This window comes from Rhincodon typus, chromosome 1, assembly GCF_021869965.1.
Source record: "Rhincodon typus isolate 14 chromosome 1, sRhiTyp1.1, whole genome shotgun sequence".
Classification (NCBI taxonomy): Eukaryota; Metazoa; Chordata; class Chondrichthyes; order Orectolobiformes; family Rhincodontidae; genus Rhincodon; species Rhincodon typus.
Window position 1 is genome coordinate 142,443,836 of NC_063332.1, and position 14,155 is coordinate 142,457,990.

At 40.0% G+C, this 14,155-nt stretch overlaps 1 protein-coding gene across 1 annotated transcript in view; it reads right to left on the bottom strand.

Annotated features, from left to right (window-relative positions):
- LOC125480966 (rap guanine nucleotide exchange factor 2-like) overlaps positions 1 to 14,155 on the bottom strand; it is a 105,018-nt gene that overhangs the window by 27,316 nt on the left and 63,547 nt on the right. The window contains exons 13-14 of the mRNA XM_048608389.1: positions 12,036 to 12,610; positions 10,041 to 10,361 (exon numbers count right to left, since the gene is read on the bottom strand). Coding sequence (XP_048464346.1) covers positions 10,041 to 10,361; positions 12,036 to 12,610 — 896 coding nt within the window. The remainder of the gene's footprint in view (positions 1 to 10,040; positions 10,362 to 12,035; positions 12,611 to 14,155) is intronic.

Sequence of the window (14,155 nt, forward strand, 5' to 3'; positions counted from 1 at the left end):
TGCCACCAGAATTTGCTGGAGACTGGCCATAAAGTCTCACTAATCTTTGCAACACAACCTAATTTATTTGATAAAAACTGAAAGAACTGCGGATGCTGTAAATCAGGAACAAAAACAAGTTGGTGGAAAAGCTCAGCAGGTCGGACAGCATCTGTGAAGGAAAAAAACAGAGTTAATGTTTTGGGTTCGGTGACAGTCACCAGATCCGAAACGTTAACCCCAATTTATTTGATTCTTTGTGCACAACTATAAGATCCTGGTATGAGACTGACTGCTCATACAAGTAATAATAAAATGGCTGAAAAAAGGGGTTGACATATACACAGTGATATTTTTGGGCTAGAAGATTGTGGTTGCACTATAAGCTGAGTCAACTGATATGTCTCAATCTACAATAAAAATCTTGCATTTCACAAGTAGGACCCAAACATTTTGGCTAAATCATTCCAGTAGTACTCCTTCAATGGAAATGTGTTGTTCCTCAGAGACTCATTTACAGCACAGAAGTAGGCCATTTGACCCACTGAGTTTAACCTTGATCACCGTGAAGCAATGCTATGCTAACTTAGATTTTGTTTCCTAAATCATATTCCTGTTTACCTTTTTGTTCTTTGCTTTCTGTTTTCCATTTCCTGTTCTTTTTTAATTTTGTCAATTTTCTTTTTTTCTGTACCTGGCACATGTGAGCAGAGAGAGAGAGAGAGAGAGAGAGAGAGAGAGAGAGAGAAAGGGAGGCAATAAGAGAGACACACATTACATACAAGGAGATTAAGACTAACAAATAACCAGCCTCACACCACGCAACAAATAAATTAGGGGAAGAAAGAGGTAGGGAGGAAGATAGTGAGATAAATAAATAATGATGGCAAAAACTGCAACTACTTTCAATTGTGTACATAAAAATCATGTATTAGGAGAATATAACAACATAAGTGTGGAGAAAAATCACAAGAATATAGCTTTGTGCTGGAAATAATGGAAGGCAAAGACAGAATGTGCCGACGTGTCAAAGGCACTTGCATACTTAAGCCACAAACATTTAAACATGCCTGGAAGATACCAATAGAGTGGACCAAACAGAAAATGTAGTTGAGGATGAGGATGCCATTGATCATGCTTTGATGTTAAGGAGATAGAAGTTACACATTGCAAAGCACTTGGCAGTCTACATTGATGGTGGTTCTTTAACTTCACAAGTCTATTGAAAGTACCACATTTTTGTTTACAGTTGCCTTGTTCTGTCAGAATTTAAATATGTCAACTAGACTCATGAATGTAAATACCATTTCTATTTGTTTCAGAATAAGAAGCCTTTGAAAAATAGAAAATTTATTAACTGTTTTGATGTTTCTCATTTAATATAGCACCTATTCACTTTCAGCGACTATATATACCTCTGCCTCAGTAAATGTGTGGACTTCTGTAACACAAACATGTCTACTTCAATTTGTATATCTTTTTCATTTGCACAAGAGAATGTGCACGTTTATTTCCCATCCCTACACAACACTGAAGACAGCAACTAATTGAAATATTTTTTTAAAGACTGTAAGGCCTCCACTACCTTCCCAGGCAACTGTGGCCAGATCCTGCATTATTCTAATAAAATCTGCCTTCCCCCAATCCAAAGCCATCTTTTACCTTGTCCAGAACAATTTGAACCGTACTGTGTTGTGGTTACTCTTGCTACAACATAGAACATAGAACAGTACAACACAGTACAGGCCCTTCGGCCCACGATGTTGTGTCGACCTATTATCCTACTCTAAGATCACACTACCCTGCATATCCTACATTTTACCATCATCCATGTGCCTATCCAAGAGTCGTTTAAATGTCCTTAATGTATCTGACACCACTACCACCGCCAGCAACGCATGCTACGCACCCACTACTCTCTGTGTAAAGAACCTACCTCTGACATCTCCCCTATACCTTCCTCCAATCACCTTAAAATTATGCCCCCTCGTAATAGTTACTTCCGCCATGGGAAAAAGACTCTAGCTATCCACTCTATCTCTGCCTCTCATCATCTTGTACAAATAATGTCCCCACACTGCTACATTGAACACTTGCCCGGCTTCCTTCCCTAGAACCAGATCCAGCACTGCACCGTCTCTGGTTGGGCCTTCTACGTATTGATACAAAAAACTCCCCTAGATTCATTTCAAGGAATTCGCACCCTCTAAACGCTAACACTATGACTGTCCCAATTTTGTAGGAGACAGTGGGTGGTGGTGGAAGATTGTTTTTCAAACTGGAGGCCTGTGAGCAGCAGGGAACGGTACTGAGTCCACTTTTGCTTGTCATTTATATACATGATTTGGATGAGAAGGTGGGAGGCACGGTTAGTAAGGTTGCAGATGACACCAAAATTGGTGATATAGTAGACATTTAAGAACGTTATCTAAGATTACAAAGAGATCTTGATCAATTGAGTCAATGGGCTGAGGAATGGGTTTAATTTGGATAAATGCAAGGTATTGCATTTTGGTAAAACAAACAAGGCCAGGACTTATGCAATGTTATGGTAGGGCCCTGGGTAGTGTTGTAGAACAGAGAGATCTAGGGGTTCAGGCACACAATTTTTTGTAATTTGTGTCACAGGTAGACAGGGTGGTTAAGAAGGTGTTTAGCACACTTTACTTCATTGCTCAGACCTTTGACTATAGCAGTTAGGACGTCATGTTGAGGTCATACAGGACGTTGGTGTGGCCTCTTCTGAGTACTGGAGTTCTGATCGCACCACTATAGGAAGAGTATTATTAAATTGGACAGGGTTCAAAAACATTTACCAGGATGTTGCCAGGAATGGAGGATTTTGAGTAAAAGAAGGAGGTTGGATAGGCTGGGACATTTTTTCCCACTGGGGCATAGGAGATTGAAGGATTACCTTATAGAGTTTTATAAGATCATGAGGGGCATAGAGAAGGTGAATAGCAAGGATCTTTTCCCTAGGGTGGCGGAGTTCAAAACTAGGGGGCATATATTTAAGGTGGGAGGAGACAGTTTTACAAGGATATGAGGGGCAACCTTTTCACAGAGAGTGGTTTGTGTGTGGAATGAGGAAAAGGTGGATGCAGGTACAGTTACAATATTTGGATAAGTACACGAATAGCAAAGGTTTGGAGGGATATGGGCCAAATGCAGGCAAGTGGGACTAGTTTAGTTTGGGAACAATGGTGGGCGTGGACTAATTGGACCAAAGGATCTGTTTCTATGCTATATGACTCTATAATTTATATTAGGGATTTTCAACTTTCCCAACATAATTACCCAGTTATTACTCTTACATACCTCTGTGGATTGTCTGCAGATTTGCTCCTCTTTTTCTTGCTGACTCTTGGGAGGCCTATAATACACTCCCAGCAAAGTGGCTGCCCCTAAACATTCCTAAGTTCTACCCACAAAGCTTCATTTGAGAACCTTTCCAAGATATCATCTCTCCTTATTGCAGTAATTGACTCTGTAATTAATTGTTCTACACCAACAGCCTTTTTACACTCTCCTGTCTCAGGAACACAGAGATGCTGCACTTAAGGATTACTTTTGATTTCTGAAAAGTAAGTGTGAACAAAGAACATCAGCTAATTTTCATAATTCTAAACTGATTGATCAGTTACAGAATTAGTTGAAATGATATGGATTAAAAGGCCAAAAAGACATAACAGAAAACAGCATAAAAATGAAAACTTGCCTGTTTAACCTCTTAGGATATATCCTTAGGAGTAAGGATAGCCATCAGCCCTTCAATCCTGCTCCACAATTCTATAAGACCTAGACTGATCTGGCTGTGGACTCAAATTCACTTTCTTGCCTGCACGTTCCACCCTCTACCTAACATTACTTGAATTAATTCAATGACCCAGCTTCCATGACCAACTCAAAAAAACATCAAGAAGTGAAGATTTTGTTTTCTTAAACCATGGCCCCTAGTTCTAGACTCACTCCTCCACTAGAGGAAACATCATTCTGGTATCTCACTCTCCCAACCTATCAAATTCCCTCAGGATCCTAAGTTTCAATACGGTCATCCTTTATTTTTCTAAGCTCCAATGGCCTAACTTGTTTAGCCATTCTTCAGAAGACAAGCCCTTCAATGCTGGAAGGAGTTCAGTGCATCCTCTCTGCAGTGCTTCTATCTTTTTTCAAGTTAAGATCAAGCTTTTCAAAGTACTCCAGATATAGTCTTTTTTATTCTATTCATTTGTGGGATGTGGGCATCCTGACTGGCCAGCATTTCTTGCCCATCCCTAATTACCCTTGAGAAGGTGGTGAGCTATCTTCTTGAACCGCTACAATCCACCTGCTGTAGGCAGTTCCAGGATTTTGACCCAACGACAGTGAAGGAACGGCGATATATTTCCAAGTCAGGATGGTGAGTGGCTTGGACAGGAGCTTGGAGGTGGTGGTGGCCCCACATGTCTGCTGCCCTTATCCTTCCAGATGGAAGTGGTCGTGGGTTTGAAAAGTGCTGTCTAATGATCTTTGGTGAATTTCTGCAGTGCATCTTGTAGATAGTACACACAACTGCTACTGAATATCAGTGGTGGAGGGAGTGGATGCTTGTGGATATAGTGCTAATCAAGTGGGCTGCTTTGTCCTGGATGGTGTCAAGCTTCTTGAGTGTTGTTGGTGCTGCACTCATCCAGGCAAATGGGGAGCATTCCATCACACTCCTGACTTGTGCCTTATAGATGGTGGACAGGCTTTCAGGAGTCAGGAGGTGAGTTACTCGCCGCAGTGTTCCTAGCCTCTGGCTGCTCTTGTAGCCATTCTGGTAATGTGGTGAGTCTAGCTGAGTTTCTGGTCAATGATAACCCCAGGATGTTGATAGTGGGAGATTCAGTAATGGTAACACCATTGAATGTCATGGGGCGGTGGTTAGCTTGTCTCTTATTGGTGATATTCATAACCTGGCATTTGTATGGCACGAATGACACTTGCCTCCCCACTTGTCAGCCCAAGCCTGGATATTGTCCAGATTTTGTTGCATTTGAACGTGGACTGCTTCAGTATCTGAGGAGTCATGAATGGTGCTGGACATTACACAATCATCGGCGAACATCCCCACTTCTGACATTATGACGGAGGGAAGGTCATTGATGAATCAGCTGAAGATAGTTGGGCCGAGGATACAACCCTGAGGAACTCCTGCAGAGATGTCCTGGAGCTGAGATGATTGACCTCCCACAACCACGACCGTCATCCTATGTATCAGGTATGATTCCACCACTGGACAGTTTGCCCCCTGATACCCATTGATTCCAGTTTTGCTCGGGCTACTTGATGCCACACTTGGTTGAATGCAGTCTTGATATCAAGGGCTGTCACTCTTGCCTCACCTTTGAAATTCAGCTCTTTTTTCCATGTTTGAACCATGGCTGTAATGGGCTTCTGAGGTTCTGAGTGGCCCTGGCGGAACCCAAACTGGGCGCCACTGAGCAGGTGCTGCTTGATAGCACTGTTGATGATACTTCCATCACTTTACTGATGATTGAGACTAGACTGATGGGGTGGTAACTGGCCGGGTTGGATTTGTCCCGCTTTTTGTGTACAGGACATACCTGGGCAATTTTCCACATTGCCGGGTAGGTACCAGTGTTGTAACTGTACTGGAACAGATTGGCTAGGGGAGTGGCAAGTTCTGGAGCACAAGTCTTCAGTACTATTATCAGAATGTTGTCAGGGCTTGTAGCCTTTGCAGTACCCAGTGTCTCCAACCGTTTCTTGATATCATGTGGAGTGAATCGAATTGGTTAAAGATATGGTCTCATACCTTGATACTGTACAGCCACAATAGAAGTTCACTAGAACCATAAACAGAACACAAAGTAGATGGAGGTTAAACTAGAACAGGGAATACTCTACTGTACGTCCTCTCAGCTCCACAGTCGGTTTTAGACTGCATCTCCTAGCTCTTGCTCCAGGTCACCTGACCCAATTTCTTAAAAAGGCAACATACACCCAACTACATATATAACACCCTACTTCTATTTTCCAGTCACCTAGAAATACAAATGTTACCATATATTACATGTGTCACGACAGAAAACTCTGTATCACTGAGCTCTGCAAACTCTCATTCTGCCTAGCCTAATCATTATGCAAAATCATGTGCAACTTACTAACAATTTTCAGTAAACAATAGCCTCAAAGGATGAATTACCATGATCAGCTGCCTCCGATTTCTCTTCCATTGTCAGAACGATATAACAACTATTAATAATGAAAGTATTTGTGAATCTGGCATGAAACAAACTAGAATGCTCCACCATACAATATTTTTGATATTCCCCGATGGACATGCTTTTGGACAACCAGACACTGTAATAGATGGTAACCAGAACATGAGTGCTGTTGTGATGCCATTTGAAGTTCCAGCTGGCCAGTTAGATTTGATAATGGCACGGCTGAAAGCAACTAATTCTTGTGGCTCAGTGGTACTATCCATACCTCTATACATGTAAAAATACCCATGATCGCTTGTTTATTGCAATAACCACTTAACCACTGGACCAGAAGGTCTGGATTCAAGTCTCATCGGACCTAGATATATTATAACATGGCATGAGTAATTACTGGATCTGTTAACTAGACAGCTTTATTTGCATTAGAAAAAAAAACCTCAAAATAAAATCTCCTCATTTGAACAGGTAGGATCTATTGAAAACAAGATATTTGCAAATAGAAATAAGGTAACTTGTTGAAGTATAATTCATTTGACAAATCAATGATTGAAAGCCAGTTTCAGAAATGGTGCCACGAAACTTATCAATTGCTGTAAAAATCAATTTGGTTCACTAGTGTCTTTTAGAGGAGGAAATCTCCCACCCTTAGCTTGTCTGGCCTACATATGACTCCAGACCTACAGCAACACGGTTGTCTCTTAACTGCCCTCTACACTGACCAAGCAGCACACTGTGTACAAGGGAAAATAGGGACAGGCAACAAATCCTGGCTTTGTCAGGGACACTCAGCCTGCTTTCACCACCTGCCTGGCATTCCATGCACCTACCACCTTTTGTGTAAAAAAAACTTTCCTTAGACATCTCCACATCTCCTTTGAACTTAGCTCCCTCTCACCTTAAACCTATGCCCCCCACCCCGGGCTCCAGTATTTGACATTTCCACCCTAGGAAAAAGACTTCAACTATCCACCCTATCCATGCTCCTCATAATTTTATATGACTATTGCAATTAATTGCTGGGTAATTATCCCTAATATTTTGGTATTTATCCCTTAATGGACATCATAATAGCAAATTGTCCAATATCATGTTACTATTTTAGGAGTTACAGACCATGTGCAGGCAGATAGGATTAGTTTAGAGCGGCATCATGATCAGCACAAACATGGTGGGCAGGAGGGCTTGTTCCTGTGCTGTACTGTTCTATGTTCGATAATAAAGTAAAATCAATAAAGGGTAAATGTCCAGATTCTCATTTCCAGGTCATATGCACAGAGGCAGAAAAAATTTAATACTGGCTGTTCATACTTCTAATTCTCATTCTGAGTATATTGACTGCAACGAAATTTAGCTGAGTGACCTCAGAAGAGCCTAGGAGGCTGTCAGTTTCAAAACTTGGCTGGGCGGAATGACTGCTTTGAGGCTCTAGTATTGTAGCCACAGACTAAAACAAAATAAATTATTCCTCCAGCCCTCACCTTCACATACTCATGCCCAATGCAGGCCACCAAATGCACACTAACGATTTCCCATGTCATTCAACATGCCTCTCTACCTATCACCCATGGCTCCAATATCCAATTTCTGACCATAGTGTCTTATTCCACCCATCATCCTTTCCCAATTCACCCACCATGCCAACTTAACTAGTGTCCACAAATAACAATGCGCACAGAGGAAAAAAGAAAGTTCTAAGTGCACTCATTCATAAGGCCTTTACTTGTTGACAGGTCTGGACAAAATAGACAGTTCCAAGGCATTTATATACCTTTTACGCATAATCTTCTCCATAGTTAATAATCCCAAAAGGCACCTGATACCACCCATAAAGAATCCCTGAATGCCCCCAAATCCCCAACAAAAAAGGATCCCTGAACTGCCTCATAAAGGATCTGGGATCACCCTCAGCCCCAAAGGGATCCCTACCCTCCAGCCTCCCAGATGTCCAGGAACCATACTCAGATCCTTCTAAAGGCAATCCAAAACAAACAAACTGAGAACAAACCTGTTCTTACCTGGTCTAATCTCCATATTCTGGATTCCAGATGCCCCAGGAAATCCATAATACAATTTGAGTGGAGGCAGGTGATCATTATAAGTCCACTCTCCATGAAATGTGCTGCACACACTACAATAGATTGCTATACTATCCCTACAGAAACGATAAATGCAGGATTTGGTGCAGGACTTAGGATTTTACATTATTTCTGCAGTGACGGAGAGGATGTCAGTCACAATTAAAATCTGGGCCTAGGTATTAGGAAGATGTCAAAAACAGGTTCACGATGTAGTTTATTGAAACTAACGAAGAAACAAAAAAAAAAACACTCAATTTTAGGGATTTATCATATACGTTGTTTGAGCATTCCTATCATGGTGAAATTACTGGAATGTATTATTACTGAACTCTTGATAATGCACTTCGAAAATCATAACATGATTAGAACAAGTCAACTTTGTTTTACAAAAACGCAATCCTATCTGACAAATTTATTAGGGTTTATTCAGGATGAAATTCTGTGTAGGGTTACGAAAATTCATATACAGTATATTTGAATTTCCAGAAGGCATTCAATAAGTTGTCAGATAAAAGATCATTGTACAAGATGGCATTGGGCATGATATTAGCTAGTACGGATAGAAAATTAGTTAAAAGAAAGAAAGGAAGGCAACAGTAAGCATAAATGTGGCATTTCTAAGTTAGCAGATTGTGACTAGTGGAGTGCTACAAGGATCAGTGCTCAGATACTTACAATCTATAATAATGACTTAAGATGAAAAGCTTGCTGATGATATAAAGCTAAGTGGGAATGTAAACCTAGGAGTACACAAAGAGGCTACAAAAATCAGGTTAAGCGTGTGGGAAACAAGGTGAAAAATGTAAGGTTACTAACCTTGTCACAATTATAAAAACAGAAAAGGACAAGATGTTTTAAAAGACATGGAACTTGTAAGTGTTGATAGTCAGAGAAGCTGGTGTGTACTCGAAAAAGGAACACAAAAATTATTATACAGATACAGCAAGTAATTAGGAAAGCAAATGTCATTTTTTGCTTTAATTGCATAGTGTTTGGAGTACAACAATAAAGTAGTCTTGTTGAATTGTAAAGGGCTGTGTTGAGACGACACCTGTGATACTATGTGGAATTTTGGTCTCCATTTTCAAGGAAGGAGATACATGCATTGAAGGCAGTACATAAAAGGTTGACTATAATGGTCCACAGGCTGAAAACGATTATGTAAAGACGAGAGCTGAGTAAATTGGGTCCACATTCTCATTACGAAGGTGCCTAACAGGGTAGATACCAAGATGTTGCTTCTCCTGGTTAATAAATACAGACCAAAAGAGAGTAATTTTAGGATAAGGGACTGATCATTCAGACTGATGTGAGAAGAATTTTATTCATTCAAATGGCTGTGAAGCCTTGGATTGCACTGCCCCAGGGAGTTTTGGGTGTGTCATCGATATATTTTTAGAACAGATAAATAGATTTTTGGTCTCACACGGAATCAAGGAATGTAGGTAGCCTGCAGGAAAGTGGAGTTGAGGCCTAAGACCATCCATGATCATACTTGGATAATGCAGACAGCTCCCCAGCTGTGTGGATCTCCTACTTTTTTTTTTATGCTATATTCTTCTGAATTCCTGAAGTACACGGCGCCTTTTCAATCAAATAATGTAGATTTCTACCTAGCAATAAGTACCCTGGCACTTAGAAACATTTCTTTCTGTATTCATAACTGAATGATAGCATATTTCCCTTAGTCCATTGAGCACAGCCAGCACAAATTGTGTACATTTGATTACATAAATTCAAAACTGATTCAAAATAATAATTTAGCACTTACCGTCCTCATCGTCCTCAGATGGAGAACCCTGGGGCTGTAGGTGAGCTAGTCTGGGGTCTGACTCATTTGGTTTGTGCCATTGAGGCCGGCTAAGCGGCCTGACCTGTGAGTGACTGATTGTATGTGCAGTTGGACTTTGAACAGTTGACAGTCCATGGGGATCACATGGCCTTGCCACAAACTGTGACCTTTGTAGTGCTACATTATAATCTGGAGGCTTCATGCCTGGATGTCGATGAGATTCTTGGAAGTCTGCAATGGGAATTCCAACATACCCTGGAGGAGTTGGTGGTGGTTCTCGATATCTGCCCTCTTTACGTGCTGTAGTAACAATACACTACCATTAGAGATGGTTAATTATTAATGCAGCATACAATTAAGTCAAGAACTGGAGTCAAATTTATGGAAAACAGCAAAACAAGATGCTGGGCTGAAAGAAATTATGCGCATTTTAAATTTTAAAAAGGATGCAATCTAGGAGTACAGCATAAAGAGTCTTTTGAGAAAGGATTATTGTAATTGAGGGCAGAAAAATAAAAATGGTAGTCAGATGGAGTGTGCAAGCATTATCAATATTATTATATTTATTAAATAGCAACCAATGTTTCAAAGTTGGATTATTTCTAAAGTTTAACTGCATAAACAAGTCCTTGGATTCTGGCACAGCTTTGTTCAGGAATCTTATTAAATGTACATGACAAACTTACTAGTAAAATAAAGTTACTGTGTTGATCTAATTTCTGGGACTGATTTTGTTTCACAGAGTTGATTATTGACCTTCCAAAATAAAAAAAAAGCAGTAAGTAGTAGGTGGATCATTGAATTTAAATAATGTTGAACTAACCTGCCATTAAAAATATCAGAAGTTTGTACTTGTATACCAATCATCTAGTATTTGAAGACAATTTTATTAATATGTCTTGCAGTATAGAATCCTAATTAGTGGTCTGGTATATTGTAGAGTGGAGTGGAAGGATATTAGGATGTTTTTCTTGCCATATGATTCAGTGCACATCATTTCTGAGTTCAGAAAGGAACGGTTGACAGCTTTGGGGTTGGGAACAGAGGCCACCTTTTGGGAGTCATTTATTGCACTGGAAGTGAACAGGCAAAAGCATACTTTATACAGAAGATCTACAGTAAATTAAAGTTCTATTTGATTTACGTTAAGGCACTGGTCTTCCTGGCAACTTTTATCAACATTTCATTTCTATGTGCATAAAAGACCACTCAATCAATAATGTTAACTATTAACTAGATTAGTAGTGATGTTTAAATTTGGATAATTTGCACTAATAAAATATGTACAACAAGATTTACAGAGACTTCTTCCAGCCAATTCCTGCACCATTTGTAGCAATTGATATTTTGAATATGTTAAACTTTTTTTTTAAAAAGACTCATTTCTCTTCATAACTGGACACAGGCTAAAGCTTCCAGGGGCACAGAAAATGAATTGCTATCCAGGGGTTCTTTCTTTTATAGACTAGCATCAAATGACACCATAGAGAAATGTAAAATGCGTGCTGCAAGGTTAGAAAATTGGAGGAGTATATTTAAATACACGAGTACCACCTTCACACTGTTAGGCTAAAATTTAAAACAATTTTTTTTTGGCTTGAATCCATCTAGCATGGCTTTCCAATGAAAAAAACTGAGATCCCCTTCCCCTGGTAAGACCGTGAACATGGAGAGAACAAAATTGAGAAAATTCACATGCTCTTTTCTTGCATACTTCCTGGAAGCCAGATCAACAGCAATAATGGAGCTGGGACTAAACTGGTAAATACTGGTTCATCGGGATGGGAAACCTGAAACCAAGTTTTCTTTTCAAGTAAAAGAATATCACATTGCAATTAATAACACCTATTGGAAAATAACAATCTCAACAGCTGATGCTTTCTTTCAAATCTGATGGAAAGAGAACATAAATACTAACACAGATCAGCTACGTCAAATGTCTTATTTCTGTTATTTATTCTGTGTAACACTTACCAGTGAGACCTTTTGCTGTTGATGAAGACACTGCTATGTGAGAAGGTCTAACATTCTGCTTTGGATCATCTGTAGCTACTGCTGTACCGCTTCCTTCAGAGTCAACAGCTACGTCCTTTCCACCTCTCCGTTTTATTGTTCCAGTGTCACCTTCAGAATCCTCTGCCCAATAGCCTGTTGTTGATGCCCAGCTATTTCTGGACTGAGCATGATCAACGCCATCTCTAGGCTGGTTCTGCCTAGTCAATTTTGTGCCATGTTCAGAGAATTTGGTCCGATCTGTTTGGCTACCTGAAGCCCACATAGTTGATAGTCCTGTTCCCTCAGCAGAGCTCTCATAATGAAGATTTCCCAAACTGCTGAGCGTCTCCCAACTTTTCTGGTGCTGAATTGTCTGGATGTTATCGTGAGATCCGCTTGAACATGAAGTCCAACTTCCTCGACCACTGTCTGCTGCATCAAGAGAAGTTCGGTCTCCCTGGTCCTGGGTTAACTCCTCCATACTCGGTGATGACAGCACCGCTTCTCCTGCATATAGACTTCCTCTGCCCTCAGTGCATGTTGGAGTGTAATTACTATACAAGAGAAAGTATTGATTTAAATGTTGGCAGAGAAAGGCCCACACTTTGTGGTCAACAGGAAAGCGACATCATTTGCCACTGACCATGTGGAAAGTTGTCTACAAAGGCCTAGCTATTTTTATGGAAGAAATTTGATCTTTCATGACATTAATTTAGTTCTGGTGCTACTGTAAGGATCTCCAGCATCCAGTAAAAGAAATAACTGACCTGAGTAATCAGCCAATCACATTGGAGAATTGTCACAGGCTGTGAGCGAGGAATTTAGAAGTGCCAATTTTCCTTTACACTTTAGTCATTTTATAGGAAGCAAAATAAAGCTTGCAGCATATGCATGGACTAAGGTAGAAGTATCATAAATATATTTCAAAATGAATTATTCCATCTGAATTATATTTTTTTAGTGGAAAATATTGAAGCTCCACATTTATGAAATTAATTTTTCAGAACCAGAGAAACTGCCCACTGGTAATTATGACTGAGCATATTGTTAAAGACCCAATTACACTTCATTCAATAAGATGCAACTTTCTTAAGGACTTTTCAGATTGAGTTTCTCCAGCACTTTCCGTTTTACTTCAGATTTCCATCATTCACAATATTTTGCTTTTATCAAACTTTATAGTGTTCGTTAATGGAAAGAAGTGATTACATAGCTTCTGATTGAACTTCAAAACTTAAATTACTCTAGCAGCATCAGCATCAAGAATGGGGGGATATATTCAGATTGTAATTCCAAAATTATAGGCCTCCATATCCAACTCAAACAAACACAGGATTCAGAAGCAGGAACAGGCCATTCCCTTGTTGAGACTTTTCTGCAACTGAAGAATATCATAGCTGATCTGATTTCAATGTCACTTTTCTGTCTGCCCTCTTAACTCTCCAATCTGTTGGTCTATCAAATATCTAACTATGCCTTGAATAACTTCAATGATCAATTCCACAGATTAATGACCATCAGAGGGAAAATATCTTCTTAACTGTGACTTAAAAGGAAGAACTTCTTAACCTTAAACTGTGTTCTTTCGTTTTGGCTTCCCCCACAGGAGAAACATCCTTCTGGTATTCACCTATCTAATCCGCTCAGTATCTTCAATAATATCACCTCTCAAACTTCTAAACTTCAAAGGATATAGGGTTGGCCTCTTCCACTCTCTTCAACCCAGGAACAACTCCAGCCTGTCCAATCTCTCTTTATAACTGAAATTCTTCAGCCCAAGCAATGTCCTCTGCACTCTCTCCAGTGCTATTACATTCTCCGCCCTTCCAACATAATGTGGATCCCAGATCTGGACACAAAATTTTAACTGTGGTCTAACCAACACTTTACACTTTCCAGAATAATCTCCTGTATGCCTCAGCTAATAAAGTTGAATATACCATATACTTAATGACTATATCCACCTGTCATGAAGCTAAAGGGATCAATGTCCATGCACACAAGGTCCCTCTAATCTTTGATAGTAGGAACTGCAGATGCTGGAGAATCCGAGACAACAAGGTGCAGGGCTGGATGAACACAGCAGGCCAAGCAGCATC